The sequence below is a fragment of the Xenopus laevis genome, chromosome 9_10S (genome assembly GCF_017654675.1).
Source record: "Xenopus laevis strain J_2021 chromosome 9_10S, Xenopus_laevis_v10.1, whole genome shotgun sequence".
NCBI lineage: Eukaryota > Metazoa > Chordata > Amphibia > Anura > Pipidae > Xenopus > Xenopus laevis.
Window position 1 is genome coordinate 12,196,743 of NC_054388.1, and position 21,316 is coordinate 12,218,058.

General features: G+C 41.4%; 1 protein-coding gene across 4 annotated transcripts in view; it reads left to right on the forward strand.

Annotated features, from left to right (window-relative positions):
- The window catches only part of cass4.S (Cas scaffold protein family member 4 S homeolog), a 45,528-nt gene that overhangs the window by 4,807 nt on the left and 19,405 nt on the right, over nucleotides 1-21,316 (forward strand). For 3 of the 4 annotated variants that reach the window (XM_018238197.2, XM_041579268.1, XM_018238196.2), the window contains exon 1: nucleotides 18,030-18,175. The exons of the other annotated variant lie outside the window; for it this stretch is intronic. In XM_018238197.2, the coding sequence (XP_018093686.1) occupies nucleotides 18,164-18,175 (12 nt within the window). In that variant the 5' untranslated portion in view covers nucleotides 18,030-18,163. Of the gene's footprint in view, nucleotides 1-18,029; nucleotides 18,176-21,316 lie in introns of those variants that run through there. 4 annotated transcript variants of the gene reach the window in all.

A 21,316-nucleotide genomic window follows, 5' to 3' on the forward strand; every position in this document is an offset into this window, starting at 1 on the left:
GGGATTTTGCCAGTTTCATTTGTGGGAAATATTACAAAACTCTGCATAAACTAGAATTTTATTTAACTATAAAACCCTTGAAATGGGAAGTTTGACTGCAAAGAATTCAGTAAGGATCTTGGTACTTCTGAAAAAAAAGAACCCAATACAAATACCACAATTCTAGACATTATTTACAGAATAATGGGTTAAAAGGGGAACTGTAAGGGCAGAGACAGACACGAAGATTCAGAGAGATTTAGTCACCCAGAGACAAATCAGCTCTTCTTCTGGGGCAACTAATCTCCCCGAACTGCCTTCCCGCCAGCACTAGGAACGCTTCTTTTTCCGGAGTTGCCCAAAGTTGTCTCACAAGGGAACTTTGGGGCGACATAAGAAAACGAAGTGCTCCGAGTGTCATCCCGCCGGTGATTTATATTCTAGCTGGTGGAAAGGCTTTTCTGGGAGATCAGTCTTGAAGAAGAGGCGATTTGTCTCATGTGTCTCTTCCCTGACTGTGACAGATAATCAGTCTCCTGACTTCTATTTTCTTTTTTGCTTTAGAATGAATTATTTTGGCATGCAGCCATCTATCTACCCATCTATGTCTGTCTCTTTGTCTGTCTATCTAACTCTCTGTCTGTCTGTCTGTCTATCTATCCATATATGCCACTCTTTGTCTGCTTGTCTATATCTCTGTGTCTATCTATCTATCTTTCTATCTATCTATCTATCTATCTATCTATCTATCATCGATATATCTATCTATCTGTCTGTCTCTTTGTCTATCTAGCTATCTCTCTCTCTCTATCTCTCTGTCTATCTATTTATCCATCCATCCATCTATCTGTCTCTTTGTCTGATTATCTATCTCTCTGTCCGTCCATCTATCTATCTATCTATCTATCTATCTATCTATCTATCTATCTATCTATCTATCTATCTATCTATCTATCTATTATCTATCTATCCATCTATCCTCTTTTTCTGTATAACTGTTTTTCTGTCTGTCATTCTATTTATCTATTTATATATCATCTATCGATCTATCTATCTATCTATCTATCTATCTATCTATCTATCTATCTATCTATCTATCTGTTTGTCTGTCTCTTTGTCTGTTTATCTAGCTATCTCTCTCTATCTGTCCATCTATCTATCTATCTATCTATCTATCTATCTCAATCTATCTATCTATCTCTATCTATCTATCTATCTATCTACCATCTATCATCTATCTATCTCAATCTATCTCTCTCTCTCTCTCTCTCTCTCTCTCTCTCTCTCTCTCTCTATCTATCTATCTATCTATCTACTATTGTTTGTGCCCAGCTCAGTAATGTCGCTATGCAGGGTCCAGCAGTGGATAAAATGTGCCATATCCTTAAAGATTATCATAGTTGATAAGTTGTCCTTTTGCAGCATGCCTGTTATTCTTCCATTACCCAAAAGCACATGAAAGGCCAACTGACCCCAGACTTTCCCATGATAAAGACTTGCTTTCTGTCTATGGGTGTGGGGGGGGGGGGTGGGGGTCAGTAATAACAAGCAGGGAGCTCTCTCTCTCTATGACCCAACCTGTATTTGCTTTTACTGGAAAAAAGATGGTCGCTGCTTCCCTCCCTCCTGCCCATTCCAGAGATTCCTGTATCTTTCCCAGCACAGCCCAGGGATAGAAAGTCTTATCAGACACATTTTAAACATTGACTTGAAAGTTCCCAATCTAAAGGGAGATTGCCTGGAATCCTCAGGAGTCAGAAGTCAGGAATTCAGTGCATAGGAAAATGGAACATTGTTATCTGACAGCAGAACAGCGTTTGATCAATGGCCGCTGATAGGAGCTCCGATTGGGGGGGAGGCTGTTTATAAATCCAAATATATCAGAAGGAAGAAAAAACCCCTTTCCTATGATAATAAACTGGAAATAAGAAGACAATTGAACAATGGATGGACAAGGATTTATTTGGTTATCTTTTATAGATTTGTTTGCTAAACTGCTCGAAAGTAACTAATGGGGCTATTGGCATATGAATCTGCCATCTGCAAATGTATAACAGTTCTGGTACTGGTTCTTTTCAGCCCAAAAACACAGAAGCGCCAGTAGTAGAGCCTTAAACCATATCCAGGTCTCTGCTTCCTTTCTGCCAAAAAAAAAACCCCACACCAATTCTGTTTTGCTTTATCGCAGGGATTTTATAGGAAGGCAGGATTTGAACACAAGAAAGCTTCCTTAACCCTTTATTCTCTGATGGTGGGTCTGCCCCGCCCACCTATTAATTTAGGGGCGCAATAACATCAAGTAAGATTTATACCAGCTACACAAGTATGGACTGCCTTGAGCACCCCTGGAACTATAACAGGGTGACTCCATTGGGTACCCCAATGTTTCTAAATATCTGTAACTATGAGCTAAGGGGGCCTAGTCTGAAGGCCAGTTTGGGGGAGATTTGGGGTAAGTGCTTATTTGTACCCTAGGTACCCCGGGAACTATAGCAGGGTGACTGTTACCCCAATGTTTCTATATATCTGTGACCTTGTTATGAGCTAAGGGGGCCCAGTCTGAAGGTCAGTTAGGGAGAGATTTGGGGTATGTGCTTATTTGTACCCTGGGTACCCCTGGAACTATAGCAGGGTGACTGTTACCCCAATGTTTCTATATATCTGTAACCTTGTTATGAGCTAAGGGGACCCAGCCTGAAGGCCAGTTAGGGGGAAATTTGGGGTGAGTGTTTATTTGTGCCCTGGGTACCCCTGGAACTATAGCAGGGTGATTGTTACCCCAATGTTTCTATATATCTGTAACCTTGTTATGAGTTATGGGGGCCCAGCCTGATGGCCAGTTAGGGGGAGATTTGGTGTGAGTGCTTATTTGTGCCCTGGGTACCCCTGGAACTATAGCAGAGTGACACCCCAATTCTATATATCTGTAACCTTGTTATGAGCTAAGGGGCCCCAATACATTTTAGATGACATTTAGACTAGCTGGGAGATGTTTGGCTAATTAGATATGTTAGTGGGAATTGGAGCCTCTGACCTGATGCTGCCTTTCTCCCCTGCACTTGTGTCCAATGCACAGCTGAGGCTCGTTTTACTATATAGAAATACTAAAGGGTTAATGTGAGAACACAAGGTGTATTTCAGGTTCTTTCTAGCAAATTCTGTTGCCTAATATTATCACATTCATGTGGGTTATCGTGTTATGGTTATTCCACACACTCTTGGACTTGAATCAATGCATAGGGGAGGGGCAGATTGATCTCTGTAATCCAATTGACGGAGACATTCCCAGATAATGTGGACCAGCGGGTGGCTTTAGAGATTGGCAAGTAGGCTTTGATGTCCCACTCACTCCCACCCAATCTGATTATCCACAAGATCAGGTTTACACCCCTGTTTTTGCCATAACTAAAATGAGAAGTCGGTAGAAGAGCAGACTAAAGCATTGGGCATATGCACTGGTTCTGGGGCATTTTGCCCTCTAAATCTTTTGTCCATGATAAATGTCCTAAAAATGCCCTAAATCACAAAATATTCACAATTACTGCCTTGAAATTAGATATGATTCTTGACTTTGTCACTAGATGAAGCAGACTATTGTATGGACCAGCGATTCCCATTCCTGGGCTGTACCACCAGAGGTATGAGCATGGTGGAGAATAGTCCTGTGGAAGGATAGAGAGGGACCACAATTTTTTTCATAGGGGGGGCAGGGTGGTTATGCTTAATTCTATGTACGTTGTTGGCCTAAAATCTTGTATAGGTTGATAACTTACTGATTACTTGACTGATGGTCTGTACATTCTACCAATAACAGTAGGAGAATATGGAGAAAGTAGGTTAAAGTGGAGAGGGTAAAACAAGACTGAGAGAGCAGACAAGATAGAAACGTAGAACACATGAAGACAGTAGGGCAAGAGGGACCACACTGGGGCAAGCTCCCATTCAGCAGCCCTTCAGTTTTAGAACAATGCCCAGCACCCAGTACAGGCTTTGGAGTAGTCGCTCAACAGCAGCTGAAGGGCCATAGGTTAGACCAGTGATCCCCAACCAGTAGCTCGTGAGTAACATGTTGCTCTCCAACCCCTTGGATGTTGCTCCCAGAGGCCTCAAATCAGGTGCTTATTTTCGAATTCCAGGCTTGGAGGCAAGTTTTTAGTTGTATAAAAACCAGGTGCACTGCCAAACAGAGCCTCAATGTAGCCTCAATATCAAAATAGGGGCTACTAAATGGCCAATCACAGCCCTTATTGGGCACGCAGGAACATTTTTCATGCTATTGTTGCTCCCCAACTCCTTTTTCTTCTGAATGTTGCTCACGGGTATTAAAGGTTGGTGATCCCTGGGTTAGACAGTAATAAATAGTGGCACCCCCAAAACTAATTTCCCTGCCCTCATTATTAAAGCCAGATACAGGAAATGCATAGAATACCCAGTAACTTTGAAATGGGTCCTTTCCCATCATAGACACACAGGAAATATTACACCTATATGTAGGCAGCTTCTCTGCTCCATGGAGGGGAAGTGGGCAAGAATAAGTGTCATCTTCTGTGAGTCATTAATAATGAGCTATCAATATAGGCAATTTCCAAATGTAAATTTTCCAAATGTACCCACATACATATATATATATATATATATATATATATATATATATATATATATATATATATATACATACATACATACATACATATATATATATATATAGGCAATTTCCAAATGTAAATTTTCCAAATGTACCCACATACATATATATATATATATATATATATATATATATATATATATATATATATATATATATATACATACATACATACATACATATATATATATATATATATATATATATATATATATATATATATAAACAGTATATGGTATTTTCATATACTGTTTAGGGATACATCATTACAAAACATTACTCCATTTCATATTGTTCTTCCACTAACATAAATTATTAAATTATTTGTATATTTGTATTTATACATATGGTTGGAGCTGCCTTATTGATTCTCTTAGACAGTACAGTATGAGGGTATAGCTTATTGTGTGCCCAGAACATTCCTTCTCTGTATATTTGTATTTATACATATGGGAAGGAGGTGCCATATTGTTTCCCTTAGACAGTACAGTATGAGGGTATAGCTTATTGTGTGCCCAGAACATTCCTTCTCTGTATATTTGTATTTATACATATGGGAAGGAGGTGCCATATTGTTTCCCTTAGACAGTACAGTATGAGGGTATAGTTTATTGTGTGCCCAGAACATTCCTTCTCTGTATATTTGTATTTATACATATGGGAAGGAGGTGCCATATTGTTTCCCTTAGACAGTACAGTATGAGGGTATATCTTATATGAGGGTATAGTGTATATTATGTGCCAAAAACATAGAGCTCTGGTTTTATTTCCCTACAGAAATAGGGATTGGTAGCACTAGATAAGTACCCAATAAACAAGTACATGGCACATCTTACCTGTTACACACGCAACTGACTGATTTGAGAGATTGGAAGGTGAAGAGGTTATTTTTGCATGGCACTAAAGTGGTTCTTTCTTTAAGGCCCCCATAAAGACAAGCACTGTTGTTCCAAGGGAGTTGTTCCCAGGAGTAAGGTAGGTTAGACTTACATGGAGGTGATTTTCAGCAGTTTTTCTACCCTCCTACCCATGCCCCTGGCTCTGCACAAATATATAAGCTCAAAATACACAAAAGTATTCATCATCTGTTTCCCTGAAATAGCAACGAGTGCCCGTACTGATCAAATACTTCCCAGTGCCACAGCATCACAAACCCTTTGTTGGAATAGAGGAATATTTTAGCAATGTTACCCCCCGTTCATTCAGTTCAGCTGATTTTCTGCTAATAGAACCTGCATCCTCTCAGTGTCGTACATAACCCCTAGGCGCTAAACCGTTAAAACCATCCAAAAAATAAATACGCTGTGGTTGTTTTCTGAAGCCTCGTGGCTTGTGGACAGGAAAACCAGAATGTAGTTGCCAGTAAGTCAGACATGCAGATGTCTAATATTTTCTTCTTATACCTATAGCTTTGCCTCAAAGGTAAAACAGCCTAACTGAGATGCATGCAGATAGAAATATCTTACACTGAGCACCCAGCATAATGCAATTAATTGTAAGTAAACAGAATTGTGGAATAATGGTCAAACGCAGCTCTATGCTGCAAACCTTTTCATGTTTAATGCCACATGAAAGCACATTTATTTATACATGAACCAACCTGTAGCTAGTTGCAGGATTAAAATGCCCACAGGGCTATTCTGCTCGATAGGTATCTAAGTTATAGGGACAGAGACAAGGGGAACGTGTTGGAAGGGTTACTGTCTGCTCTGCTCTCATTTCCCTACAGAAATAGGGATTGGTAGCACTAGATAGGTGCCTAATATATAAGGATAGAGACAAGAGGAAAGTGTTGGAAGGGTTACTGTCTGATCTGCTCTCATTTCCCTACAGAAATAGGGATTGGTAGCACTAGATAGGTGCCTAATATATAAGGACAGAGACAAGAGGAAAGTGTTGGAAGGGTTACTGCCTGCTCTGCTCTCATTTCCCTACAGAAATAGGTATTGGTAGCACTAGATAGGTGTCTAATATATAAGGACAGAGACAAGAGGAAAGTGTTGGAAAGGTTACTGTCTGCTCTGCTCTCATTTCCCTACAGAAATAGGGATTGGTAACACTAGATAGGTGCCTAATATATAAGGACAGAGACAAGAGGAAAGTGTTGGAAGGGTTACTGTCTGCTCTGCTCTCATTTCCCTACAGAAATAGGGATTGGTAGCACTAGATAGGTGCCTAATATATATGGACAGAGACAAGAGGAAAGTGTTGGAAGGGTTACTGCCTGCTCTGCTCTCATTTCCCTACAGAAATAGGTATTGGTAGCACTAGATAGGTGCCTAATATATATGGACAGAGACAAGAGGAAAGTGTTGGAAGGGTTACTGCCTGCTCTGCTCTCATTTCTCTACAGAAATATATTGGTAGCACTAGATACTGTATATGGACAGAGACATAGAATGTTTAACTAAAAGGAAAAGCAGACACTGTTGAATGAATGGGTTGGAAATAAAGTGCCTGGCTTGCACCTTGCAATCTTTACAATCAGTGTTATTTGCAGGGATGGCCAATGTTGCTGTAATAATTCCTATTGCCTGGAATGTGTTTCATGCTGCCTGAATGGAGTGACTCCCGGGCTCAGTGATGTAGCACATGGCTCAGAGGGATTCCTGGAAGTCGGCTTTAGGCTACAAACAATTATCTGAAATTCCTTTCCTCACATTCCAGAATTCTGCCCTGTGATTGGTGCCCAGCACCTTTGTGTGTCATTGCTTTCTGAGTGGGGTGCTGCCGTACACCCCTTAGTAAAAACAAAATGACTAAGCCTTATATAACAATGTGCCACAAGCATGGCTAGCCGCCCTGTTGCTTTTTGTAGGCACAAAGTAGAACCGGCACGCAGCTACAATGAAAACAGAGGAGGGGGCGGAAATCCCTGTGGTTTATGGGGTCTTAGTAAATGCACACTACGTTTATCCCTGAGGAAGAAACACCCCAAAAAAAAAGTGTGCGTTCCCAACCAACCACAAAACATTGTCCCCCCCTGCAATGCTCGCTCTGACTCCTGAAACAATGTAGCAGTGAACAGTGACAGATGTAGGATATCTGACTCTACATTGTTTTGTACAGACGAAACCTGTGAATATGTGAAAAATAAATGGCTGGCATCAGAGGAGACTGCTGCTAATGCTGAGATGTGTCTAACCGCAATGCCCCCAGGCAGATAAGATGAACTGAAGACAATTGTATCAAGATAGTGATATGATATATTTTGTGCTGTAACATCAAATGGGAAACTTCTGCTAATTACACGTACGTTCAGAGACAGGGGACCACGTGATAGGCTAATTACACCATATTATCTGTGGCCATTGTGTCTCAGATTGCAATAATTTAGGGAACAATTTCTAGGTTTGTGATTGACACCAGGACAGGAAGCTGCATTTCCCTTAAAGGGATCCTGTCGTCGGAAAACATGTTTTTTTCAAAACGCACCAATTAATAGTGCTACTCCAGCAGAATTCTGCACTGAAATCCATTTCTCAAAAGAGCAAACAGATTTTTTTATATTCAATTTTGAAATCTGACATGGGGCTAGACATTTTGTCAACTTCCCAGCTGCCCCTGGTCATGTGACTTGTGCCTGCACTTTAGGAGAGAAATGCTTTCTGGCAGGCTGCTGTTTCTCCTTCTCAATGTAACTGAATGTGTCTCAGTGGGACATGGGTCTTTACTATTGAGTGTTGTTCTTAGATCTACCAGGCAGCTGTTATCTTGTGTTAGGGAGCTGCTATCTGTTTACCTTCCCATTGTTCTTTTGTTTGGCTGCTGGGGGGGAGGAAAGGGAGGGAGGCTATTTATACCAAATATTACACTTCTTTGTTTTTTAGATGATTTTTAGAGTTAACTGTGAACTTCTACTATTAGGGGAATGCAGGGGGTACCCTAATCAAGGCATAGGTTACATTCTTATGTCATGAAGGGAGTGAGAATGGTTTGGCCAGATCCTGATCAGGACTTGGGCATAATGGAGCTTGGACTTGGTGGATCAGGAGTGTGACCATGTGAGTGCAGAGTCCCCTTTTTTTTATTGGAGCCCCATTCTCTTTATTGGTAGAGTCCACCTCCCAGGGGTCTAGTGGGCTAATAATTGGGACTTATGCCCCTGACGAAGCTGTGTAAACAGCGAAACGCGTAGGGCAGCATAGGTGGAAGGTGATATAGTGAGTAGCTCCCACTCTTCCCAAAGTAGATAGGCATTTGTTGCACGGAGGGAAGGCTGGAAGGGGGGGAAGGGAGGGAACGTGAAGGACCGGCTACTTAACTTGTTTTACGTAACTAGTATGTGTTTGAAAACACGGATATTGAAAACACCAAATATTAGAATCACCACCGTTCCACTCTCTGTGGTTTTTAAGCATATGTTGTTATAAGGACTTGGTCCTGCACGGCTATGACTTGAATAAGCAGTGAGTCTTTGTTGGTATGGGCAGTGGGTTTTAAATTGGAATATTTATTAAAAGTTAAGTTTTAGTTACACTGTTACAACTGCTATCTGAACTAGTTTGCTTGTTACAATAACAGGTACCTGTGTTTTGAATACACTGTATCCTAGTTTGTTTCAGTTTTTCTAGTTTGTTGCAAACTTTAACAGTTGTTCAAAGCACTTTCTGCTCTTTCTATTAGCTAATAGTTGGGGCCCCACAACAATGACTTTATACACAAGGTGCTCTATCCATATAGCTGCTGTACAAGTCTGGAGAGACAGCAGTCCTATAAAAAGAATAATATACAGCTACATATACTTGCTGTATTTTCTTTTTCATTTCGCTAGTCATCCAACTAGTCGGATCATGACTCGTGAAACGTCTTCAAGGAAAAAGAAAATACAGCAAGTCCAGTTGATTTGACTTATTACTATAGATAAACCATGAGCTGGATGAATGATATTAGGCAAAAATTTGCACACGCACACCTGGCCTCTCCAATAAGTTACGTATGGTGCCTGGGGTATAGGAGGACGGCCCCTCCACAATTAATGAACCTGGATGAATGAGAACCTTCACAGACACAGCTACGTTGCATGCCCCTCTTAGGGCAGAGACACACGCTCAAATTCAGGGAGATTAGTCACCCAACCACAAATCGCCTCTTCTTCGGGGCGACTGAACTCCCCTAATTGCCTCCCACCGGCTAGAATGTAACTCTCCGATGGGATGACAATCGATGCACTTCGTTTTCCAAGGTCGCCCAAAGATGCCTCACGAGGAAACTTCAGAAAACGAAGCGCTCCAAGTGGCATCCCACTGGCGATTTCGATCCTAGCCGGCGGGAGGCAGTTTGGCGAGATTAGTAGAAGAGGCAGTTTATCGCCGGGCGACGAAATCTCCCCGAAACTTTGCGTCTACCCTTACCCTTAAAAGTGTTAATGATTGGTATCGATTGTATTGTTTCATTGTGGAAAATAATTGGCCAAACCCATTCTGACCAATTGCCACGGGTATCAGCTTTGATAAAAATATCACTTCATTCCCTGGAGACTATTTGGAGATCAACGACTTTCAAACTTGTTTCAGAGTAATAACTCCCAGCAGTTGGCTTTCCATATGAGCTGGAGGTATATGTTGTGTATATCCCTATACATACAGTATATACCCCTTTTTTGGAACATAACATATCATTCATGAATAAAAAGCCAATTCCACAAAGGGCCAATCAGCCCGGGTTTGTGTGTCGGCCCGGGTGCAGGAACATGCAGCGGATTTCGGCTCTGAAATTCAAGAATCTGCCTTTGGCTGTGTGTTATTCAGCAGACGGAGTGTCAGCTCCTTGTTAAACTGAGACGCTAGTGCACTAAATAAGCTTAATAATCAATAGCTCCACAAACGACAAATAAACAGTGCGCCCCTCTCTATTTAGTGTGCTTTTTATCCCCCCCCCATGGATACAATGCCTTTGGACTATGTAACTGGCTATTGTGCTGTTTACTTGTCTGTGTGTTTCCCCACTTTACAAGGCAGGACATTCATATACAAATGGGTGCAGCTTTTTCCCTGGCAATACACAGGCTTTGTGTTTGACTCAGTAAAGGGTTAATGACACCCTGTCGCTTCTCCCTAATCCTCTGTAAAGCCTCTAAGTTGGTAAATTGCATTTGTGTTATCCCCTTTTGGAAGCTCCCAAAAGCTTTTTGTTTATTGGGGACAATTTAGAGGGTGAGACAGGCGGTTAGTGTGATGTCTGATAGCCCTTTGTGTGTTGTATGGAATGGATTGTATGCCTGGACCTCAGACTCCTGAAATATCACATTATCATCTATATAATTATTAAGGTGCTTATGGGAGTTGATCTCATGGTTGCATGGGGGGGGCAGAAAGCACCCGTATTAAAACACCCCACCCCTTGTCTGGTGCCAGGGAGATCAGTCAGGTTACATCAAAGGAGGCTGTCACAAGCCTGGACCACACCAAATAGAAAAGCCGAAGTCAGAAAAAGGCAAAGATGACATTTTATTTTCCATAATTAAGAACCACGGCCTGCCGCGTTTCGTGTCTACCAAGGACTTGAAACGCGCCAGGCCTCGGTTATTAATTATGGAAAATAAAATGTAATTATTTAATCTTTACAGTTAGTGATGGGCGAATTTGTCTCGTTTCGCTTAGCCACGAATTTCGCGAATTCCCAGCGAATTATACAAAACTGGCGAAAAATTTGTGAAACATTGATTTTGTCGCCGGAGTCAAAATGGGCACCGACGTTGGCGCCCATCACTAGTGTTTATCAATAAAATTCTTGGGTATTTGGATAGTTAAACACACTGGGCTTTTCACAGGACGGCAGAAGAGGGCAATTCCCTAAATATAACAGTTCCATAGAGATACAGCACATTTATTCAGGATGGGGGAATGTTGGAATATTCTACCCCTATTTTCAACCTTGTTTGGTTTTTTTCCTTTAGAGTCAATGGGCATCTGTCTATCGTTACTGGCATCAAAATTGACGCTGGCGTTTGAAACCGTCGACCGCCCCAAAAATTTTCGCATAAATTTGCGAATTTAATCGCTGGTGGTGAAACAAACAAATTCTCAGTGATTTCGCACCTGCCACATAAATCCGCCCATCACTATTTACCATCTGACTTCGGCTCTTCTACTTGGTGTGGTCCAGGCTTGTGCCAGCCTCCTTTGATGTTTCCTGGTATTTGCTCTCTTTGCTGTAGGTGTGGGGCATGTGCACCGGGGCCCACCGTGTACAGTGGTAAGCTTCTCTCAATGTACTTAATGAAATCCATACACCGGTTCCCTATCTTTATGATCAGTCAGGTTAAGCTGGGCACAGTCTTTAAGATACGCCGGTTTGGAGACATTGCCAAATAATCAGGTCTTAACCCAATCTGGCCAACTGGCTTGGCCAAATTGGGATGATCCCATTATGGGCTCCCAAATGATCAATGTTCAGATCATTACAGGGGACCTGGGCCCCTGGGTCAACATTAATATCATAATTGGGGCCTACAGAGACCCAACTGGTAAGACCCCAAGACTGTGCCCCACATATGACCCAATGAACTTTCCATGTGCTCCGACGGTACCGAATAGCAGTTTTTAATCGAGCTGTGAATGGTTGTTCACCGTTGAGTTAATTTTAAGTATGATGTAGAGAGTGATATTCTGAGACAATTTGCAATTGGTTTTCATTTTTTATTATTTGGGGTTTTTCCGTTATTTAAGTTTTTATTCAGCAGCTCTCCTGTTTGCAATTTCAGTCCTCTGGTTGCTAGAGTTTAAAATTACCCTAGCAACCATACATTGATTTGAACGAAAAACTGGAATATGAGTAGGCCTAAATAGAATTATAAAAAGTAACAATAACAATACATTGATAGTCTATAGGGAGTATAGTAGACTTGAAAGTCCAAGAATATGCAGCAGCTGAGGACATTGACCAATTAACTTGCCCTACCCAGAGAAAGCAAATATGACTGATGGGAGATGATTCCCTCCATTCCATTAAAATTTATTCAAAAATAGGTGAGGATAATATTAGTTGCAGTTCCAGTTTTTCACCACATTCAGCCTCCAGTCTATTTTGTCCATAGGGCTAGAAGTCTAGAAATCTGAAACAAGGCATCACCCAAGAATAGCAGAGCCCTTGTTTTAACAGCAACAGTTCAGGTCTTTGTACTAGGACCTTTTGCAAGGCAAACTAAACCCAAATAAAAAAAATAAATAAACGCTTTAGTTATTTCTATTTATTTTGGTCTGAACTTGAGTTTATTTTGTCTTGCAAAAGGTCCCGGCCTGGAACGCTGACACAGAGATAAGGAAATAAAGGGAGCGTTTTATGCTGAAGTCTGATGATTGCACTACGTTTCTGTAATAATGTATTTGTTATTAGGGAAAGCGCTTTCAGAATTTGGTATAAATAATGAAAAAAAAATCTATTATTTGGAATAACAGATTCCAAATGATAATTTTATATATGAGCACTTACAACTAATTATGGTCCACCCCCTTGCCTGGCTTAGAGGAGAGTCTCCTCTTCCCTTGTACTGTGCATATAATATGACTCCCATAAACCTTTTAGGGCAGTTTTTACGTTGCGTTTTTTAAAAAGTTCCGTCGGGCGTAAAAACGCATAAACTGCACTACCATTGAAACGAATGGAAAACACACTATGGCAATTCTCACAGGGCGATTGCAAGCCGAAATCCGCCACAGGACGGCAGTATTGGCGTTTTCTTCAGCAGAAACGCCAATACGTCAAGAAACTACCAAATCAATAGACTCAATTGGATCTGCAAGTTTGAAACCACGCAGCGTATTTTAAATATGGCGTCCAAGTTCTTGCAAGATAAATGACGCATATACATTTTTACGGCGTATTAGGCCGGTGATGTAATTATGTTGCGTATTGATGATTATTCCTGCTCCATTTTGCATGTAAATAGCTTTTCTATTTCTGAATAGCTTTTCTATTTTCTACTTCTAGCCAGCGGAATTATGGGGAACGAAAACAATGAGAAGTGCATGTTGAGAAAGGAAACCTACGTGCTGAAAAACGCATGTTGACGGTCGCGTGTGGTTTCAGTGGCGTATTTACGCTCGACTGAGCTTTTTTTAAAAACGCAACATAAAAACGCTACATCTGGCCTTGCCCTTAGACTCCCAGCACCTATGATCCATCATTGTCTTCTAGAAATATAAACAGTCCAGGAGCTTGTGAATCCATGAAAGGCCCCCACTGTGTCCAGAAGCAGATGGAACAATTGCCCCTTGAGTTTCCATAGTGAAAATACAGCATAATGTATCACCTTTGTTCTGGGGGCACATAAATCAGCCTCACTTTGTGGCAAGCCCCTGGGTTCCCAGTAAGAGCATTTCAATCCCATTATAAGCTCTGGGAGGGAAGAGCTGGAACCAAAAGTCAGTCGGCATTAAACAGCCAGAATGGATTTATTAGTGTCTTCCATGTCCCCTGCGGATTGGCCAATTGTGCAATAAATTGCCCCGGCTATATGTACATAATGGATTCATTTAAAAAAGTACTTTGTTCCAGCACACAAATCAGGGCAGACTTATTCTATATCATTCTGTGCACTGGAAGCTGCCATTGTTTGGGATGATTATCCGAGGGCTCCCATAGATCTCTACTGGCTGTTTGTATTTCCTACTGTAATTTACAGCATGTGGGTGCTTCTCTGTGTCTCACCATGTTCAGGGGAGTAAAAGAACACTTTATCCAGCTCGGCTGAGACCAATAAATATTTAGGGAGGCCATAACTACAGCAGCATTTACTGGCCCTAGGCAGCTCCATGAATAGCTGATTTATTAACCACTTACAGTAAGTCTATATATTTTATAGCCAATTAATACCGGATGTGTTGCATAAAGAATAAAATTGTTCTGATCAGAGGAAAAAGAAGTTTATTTTATTAGGGTTCATAGTCAAAGGCTACTGGCAGGTCTGGAATGGGAGTCAAAATAAGCCCTGGCATTCAGAGCACTACAAGGCCCAAACAGCCCTCATTTTTAAGTGAATTACTATGGCATTTTATAGCAACCTCTCAAAACTCACAGATTGCTAGTCCGGGCCTGGCTACTGGACCTACATTTGGGGTGTGGCCCACTCCTGGAATGGATAATTGTACATTTGAAATGGGGCTGAATCGACCTTTAGGAATGCCTTGCACCATGATCTACCATTAAAGCCAGTAGGTGTCATATGAATAAACTGGCACAGACGGGTATACTATCACACATTTTATTCCTTATATCACTGATGCAGACTGTGATGCTGTTTAGCCTCCGCTTAGTCTAGACCAGGGGTCCCTAACCTTTTTTACCCATGAGCCACATTCGAATGTAAAAAGAGTTGGGGAGAAATACACACACAAAAAAGTCCCCTGGGATGCCAAATAAGGGCTGTGATTGGCTGTTTGGTAGTCCATATCTTTACTGGCAGCCTACAGGAGGCTCTACTTGGCACTATACTCATTTTTTCTGCAATTAAAACTTGCTTTCAAGCTTGGAATTCAGAAATAAGCACCTCCTTTGAGGACCCAATAAGCTGAAAAAAGCTGGAAAAAAGTAAAGGTTTCTAGTTATTGTTCAGCCAGTGCTGCAACAGAACCTGGAAAGTTATTGGACTTTCTTTTCTGTATCTATCATGATACCTATATATATATATATATATATATATATATATATATATATATATATATATATATATATATATATATATATATATATATATATATATATATATATATATATATATATATATATATATATATATATATATATTACTAACAAAGAACATTCAATCTGTCTCTATCTTGCCCTACAGTCTCCATCTTTCCCTTCTGTTTCCATCTTGCCCCATTGAACCCATCCTGTCCTATAATTGCCAACATACCCTAAGGTTTCCATTATGCCCTCTGTTCTCCATCTTCCCCTACCACCTTCATCTTGCTCTTCCGTCTCCATCTTGTCCTACAATCTCTATTTTGTCCTATAATTGCCACCAAATGGGCTACTGTAAGATGCCATAGAAACTCACTATTTATTGGGCTAGTGGGGAGCTGTTTGAGCCTCTATGTAGTTAGAGGCTTAAAGACATCTTCCCCTACCGACTTCATCTTGCTCTTCCGTCTCCATCTTGTCCTACAATCTCTATTTTGTCCTATAATTGCCACCAAATGGGCTACTGTAAGATGCCATAGAAACTCACTATTTATTGGGCTAGTGGGGAGCTGTTTGAGCCTCTATGTAGTTAGAGGCTTAAAGACATCTTCCCCTACCGACTTCATCTTGCTCTTCCGTCTCCATCTTGTCCTACAATCTCTATTTTGTCCTACTATTGCCACCAAAGGGGCTGCTGTAAGATGCCATAGCAACTCACTATCTATTGGGCTAGTGGGGAGCTGTTTGAGCCTCTATGTAGCTGTAATGCCAAGGGTTATGTTTTGAATCCAGGCCTGATTGCCACCATACCCTAATTTCTCCATTTTGCCCTACTGTCTCTGGTCCTGTTAGCCCTGGATACCAACCTTCTTCCAACCAACCTACCCAGTCTTCCTGCCTACAGCATCTGGTAGTGGCAAGTCTCTAGAGCAGGCATGTCAGACTCAAATAGAGTGCTGAACTTATAGGGTTAAACTCAGACCATAGCTGTAAAGGTGGCCACAGATATAACAATTATGATCTTTCCTGGAAAAGATGTTTCCAAGAAAGATTGTTTGTTTCAATACACACGTGTAGAGCTGAATCATCAGATATATATATAGAAATTCTACCTGTATCTGATTATTCAGCACTAACAATGGCCGATGTTCGGGTGCCATCAAAGCCGACCGATATCCAAGTCTTCTGCTCATCGCCCACCATACACGCACCGATTATCGTATGAAAACTTGCAACCATTCATTTTCAATAAAGATGTGGAGAGCTGAATCGTCAGATATACGTACAGGTATAAATTAGAATTCTGCCAGTTCAGCAGGCCCCTTAAAATTTTCCGACCTGCCCGATAGACGAGCCGACCGATATCCTTGTCTTCTGCCGATATTGGTCGGCTCTTCTCCAGCCATACACACGCCAGATATCGTAAGAAAATTTGTCTTGTTAGATGCTGCTAAACAAAAGAGGGTGGAAAAGAAATACGAAGGGTAAACAGACCTTTTTTACCCATTAAATGAGATCAGTACTGAGCAGTTTTATATTAATGACTATATATTTTTTGCAGTTTTAAGCTGGCCATACACAGATGGCGATGTCGACAAATGAGCGGATCTCTCCCCGATATGCCCACCTTGAGGTTGGCGATATCGGGCTGATCCGATTGTGGACCCTAGTAGGGCCCAACTATGGGATCATATTTCACTGAATACGGGTGGTCCGATCATGGGACCGCATCAATGAACAGACATGCCGCGATCCGACGGGATTTTTCGTCCTGCCCAGTCGACATTCGGCCAGATACCGATCGGGGAAGCCCATTTGGAGGGCGACACATTCACAGGCCAATAAGCTGCCTTTAGCCAAATGTAATAAAAAATAATCACAAAAATATTTATTAGGTTAGTGATGGGCGAATTTCTCCTGTTTTGCCGTAAAATTATCGAATCTACTGAGAAATTCACGAAACACGAATTTTGACGACACCGGCAAAAAAAAATTTTGACGTCGGTGACAATTGTGATGCCGGCGACAATTCTGACGCACATTAAAGTCAACGGGCATCTATTAATTGTTTCCAAGCGTCAAAATTCATGTTCCGCTGAGATTTCGCCGACAGTTCATCCTGAATTTGCGGCTGGCGAATAAATTCGCCCATCACTAGTAAAGCCCCCAGAATCACCGCCAATCAGTCGTATGACCTCCAAGCTCCCAGTTCCCCTCTCCGTTCTCTCCCTCTCACCTGCCCCTCAGATACACCCGGGGTATGTGTCTGCTTAGCACCCTGTTGCAAATGTTGGGGTTGGAGGAGCAGGAGGTTCGGACCCTAACTGATATTTTTATGCCCAAAGGCAAGGGACCCCAAAATGATTTTACTATGGGACCCAGCCTTCTTCTTGCACCAATGAAAGATTTAATATATCATACATTTATATGCATAGAAAATAAAGAATAATAAGGGCAATTTAATCCAACATTATAATATAGCATGTCTACTATAAATACTAATAATAAAACATATCAAAAGGGTAGAATTTAAAAAAATATGAATTGTGCAGAAAGCTAAGAATGGAATTGGGGGGGGGGATAGGAGTAAATATACAAATTTTAAGAAAAGAAAAACCCAGACACATGAATATTAGCCCCCCTTGTTAGATAATGCTATATGTCATTTGCTTTGACTGCTGGCCCCCTGATTAACCCCCCAGTCAAGCCCCTTCATTTCCATGATAAAAGCAGCAGCCAATAGAAAGCAGAGGGAGGGGCCCCAGGCATTCCATTCCATTCATCCCTAAGTAATGCTCATTCATAGGGGAGACAGGCAGGGCAGCAGCACTGACAAACTTTAATTGTGTCTACGGGTTCTACACACCCACCTCCTGGCATGGGATATTAATTCAAGGCACCAAGCTGAGGAAGATGAAGGTTACAGTAAGTACAAATCTCATTTATAAGAATCACTTATATCCCCGGCAGCCGAAAGGTTCAGTATTTGTTTCCTTAATTTCATGTGAAGTTAAATTACTGGGACCCTTTCCTTGTTACAGAATTTATATTGTAGAAATTTAATTATTCAGGCAAAACTTAGCGCAGTTTTTGGTATATATATTTTAATCTCAATCTTAAATTGTGTCATTTTTTTTTCTTCTGTCTGTCTGGCAGGGGAAGAGTAGTTTAGAATAGAAAGTGTTCTCCTTTACCTTTAGTACAGGTATGGGACCTATTATCCAGAATGCTCGGGACCTGGGGCTTTCCGGATAACGGGTCTTTCCATAATTTGGATCTTCATACCTTAAGTCTACTAGAAAATCATGTAAACATTAAATAAACCCAATAGGCTGGTTTTGCTTCTAATAAGGATTAATTATATCTTAATTTAGATCTAGAACAAAGTACTGTTTTATTATTACAGGGAAAAGGGAAATCATTTCTAAAAATTTGTATTATTTGATTATAATGGAGTCTATGGGAGACGGCCTTTCCGTAATTTGGAACTTTCTGGATAACAGGTTTCCGGATAACGGATCGTATACCTGTACAAGGAGCTTACTATTAATCATGTATGTAAAGGATGGGAACACTGTCACATACTGGGGTGGGTAGATACTACAGTCGCTCAACAACAGTGATTTAGGATAGTACACATGGGCATTTGTGTATATACCGAACTGCTGCATTTGATTGTCAGCTCAGCAGCCCACTGGCAGGGAGGTGTATAGGGACACATTACAACAGTAATATTACTGCTGTCCTATAAGCAGGTACTTCTGCCACCTCATCCATTTAATATCCAGATATGTATGTGATCCATGTTAAATTGGCCATTAGATTCGTAGCTGCTAAGAAACCAGTGCAGTCTGTACTATGGGGCAAATTCACTAAACGACGAAGCGCCTAACGCTAGCGTGAATGCGCCAGTGTAGCACATTTTCGTTATTTCACCGATTCACTAACGGACGCTGGCATAAATTCGCTAGTGTCCCTTCGCATCCTTACGCCTGACGAATTTGCACAACGGACGTAACTACGCAAATTCACTGACGCGCGGATTATTCTGAACGCTACCTTTTACGCCAGACTTCCTTTGTCATGTCAGACCAGGCGAAGTGCAATAGAATAGATAGGGATTGCTTCAACAAAAGTTAAACATTTTTCTAAGTCCCAAAAAACGCCGGCGTGTTTTCATTTTTTATGGGTGATGGGCTGAAAAAGATCGAAATTTTTTCTGGGGCTCCCCTCCTTCCCCCCTACATTTCCTGACTCATGGCAACTTAACTATACAGTGGGCACATGTGTAGGGCAAAATAATTTTTAAATTTTATAAATTTTATTTGCTGTTTTGAAGGTTTCCCAGGCTTGTGTAGTGCTGCTACATATACCTTCATTGTAACTTGAATTTGGCGCCGTATGCAAATTAAGGATCGCTAGCGTAACTTTGCTTTGCTTGGCGAATTAACGCTAGCGCAACTTCGCAACCTTATGCTTCCCCTGAGCGCAACTTTGGATTTTAGTGAATTTGCGTAGCGCTGGCGAAAATACGCCTGGCGAAGTGGACGCTGATGCAATAACGAATCTTAGTGAGTGTCCCACTATGTCTCTGGTGCTGGGCATATGTCCTATAGGGTGCTCAACGGCTATAGCACCCAGTACGTAGTGTCCACTGATGATGGAAAATAGCAGTGGATACAACACCCCATTGCTCTTCATGCTATTGTATAAAAAGCACCCTATAAGTGATGACAGACAAATAGGGGTGATTTATCTGTTAATCTTTTTTGCTGGTAGTGGGCAAAGCTCCTTAAAGGAGAATCTGTGTGCGCCTGAAGAGTTAACATGCTTCTATGCCTTTAATTGTTATGGTATAGTTTGGTCTCTTTTGGGGGGATTTATTAATACATTTTTCCCAGATACCATAAAGTATAAGGAGTAGCTGAGAGAGAAGCAGACTTGGGGGGCTGCAGATAATGGGGGCTAAATCCCAACTGTCATTTTTAAATGCCTTACATCCACGTGGGATGATGTCACTACCCCTCCTCATCCAATCAGGAGCCAGAGGAACTATACACAGCTGGAATCTATTATGGGGTCGTTAGTTAAAAAAAAAGGAGAAAAAAAAATCCAACTTTCCCAGGATCTGCGGATGTGAACTGGGGTATCGGTTACAAAAGGTGACCTGATATTACGGGGTCGTCAATCGAAAAGCGATGATTTATTTGCTTTAAACCGCTGATGGTTCTTGTTGGAGACCAGAGGGAGGGTGATTCATAGTTATGGTACCCAGAGAACTAGAGAGGTAGGATGACTCGCCCCAGGGGCCACACACAGAGAGAGAGAGGATGAAGCTGAGGCTTTGAAGTGGGCAAGGACTTAGGTTTATCAAAGAATACTTGGATAGATCACATTTTATCTCTCACTCCAGCACTTGGGCATTAAGCTCTGTTAAAGCCTGCTGAACCCTTTGATATCTCCCTTTGATAAAGCCAAGCCTCTAGGCCACGGAATGTGGCAGGAAAAAACTTGTCATCGGACAATGATCAGAAAAGAATGAATAAGTAGAACGGGGGTATGCTTACCAGATCGGCCATATTCCCTCTACTGCCCCAAACCTGGGCCAACTGTAGATTGTAAGCCCTGTGAGTTGGCCTTAAATTCTGAAGACCAAATAAGTAGAATCCTCTGATTTCCCATTATGGATAATTACCTAATAATGCATTGCAGACGGTTTCACAGGTATGCAATGATAGCACTAGCTCCTATTGCTCATAATGGATATGTAAGTTCTTTTAGATGGTAAGCTCTTTTAGTTATTGGCTTTATTGAAAGAAGTGAGGTCTCATAGGCTCCCCATAGTCTTTACATTCCCAGTTCTGCAGTTTTCCCTTAGCCCTTAGGGGCAAATTCACTAACCTCCAAAAATTCGCAAAGCATCAGCTTCGCTCACAGCGCAACACTTCACCAGGCGTAGATTCGTCAGGACAACACTAATTCGCTATAATCCGAAGTTGCGTCCAGGGCGCCGAACGCTGGCGAAGTTGAGCTAGCATTACTGCACCAAGCGAAGCGAAGTTGCGC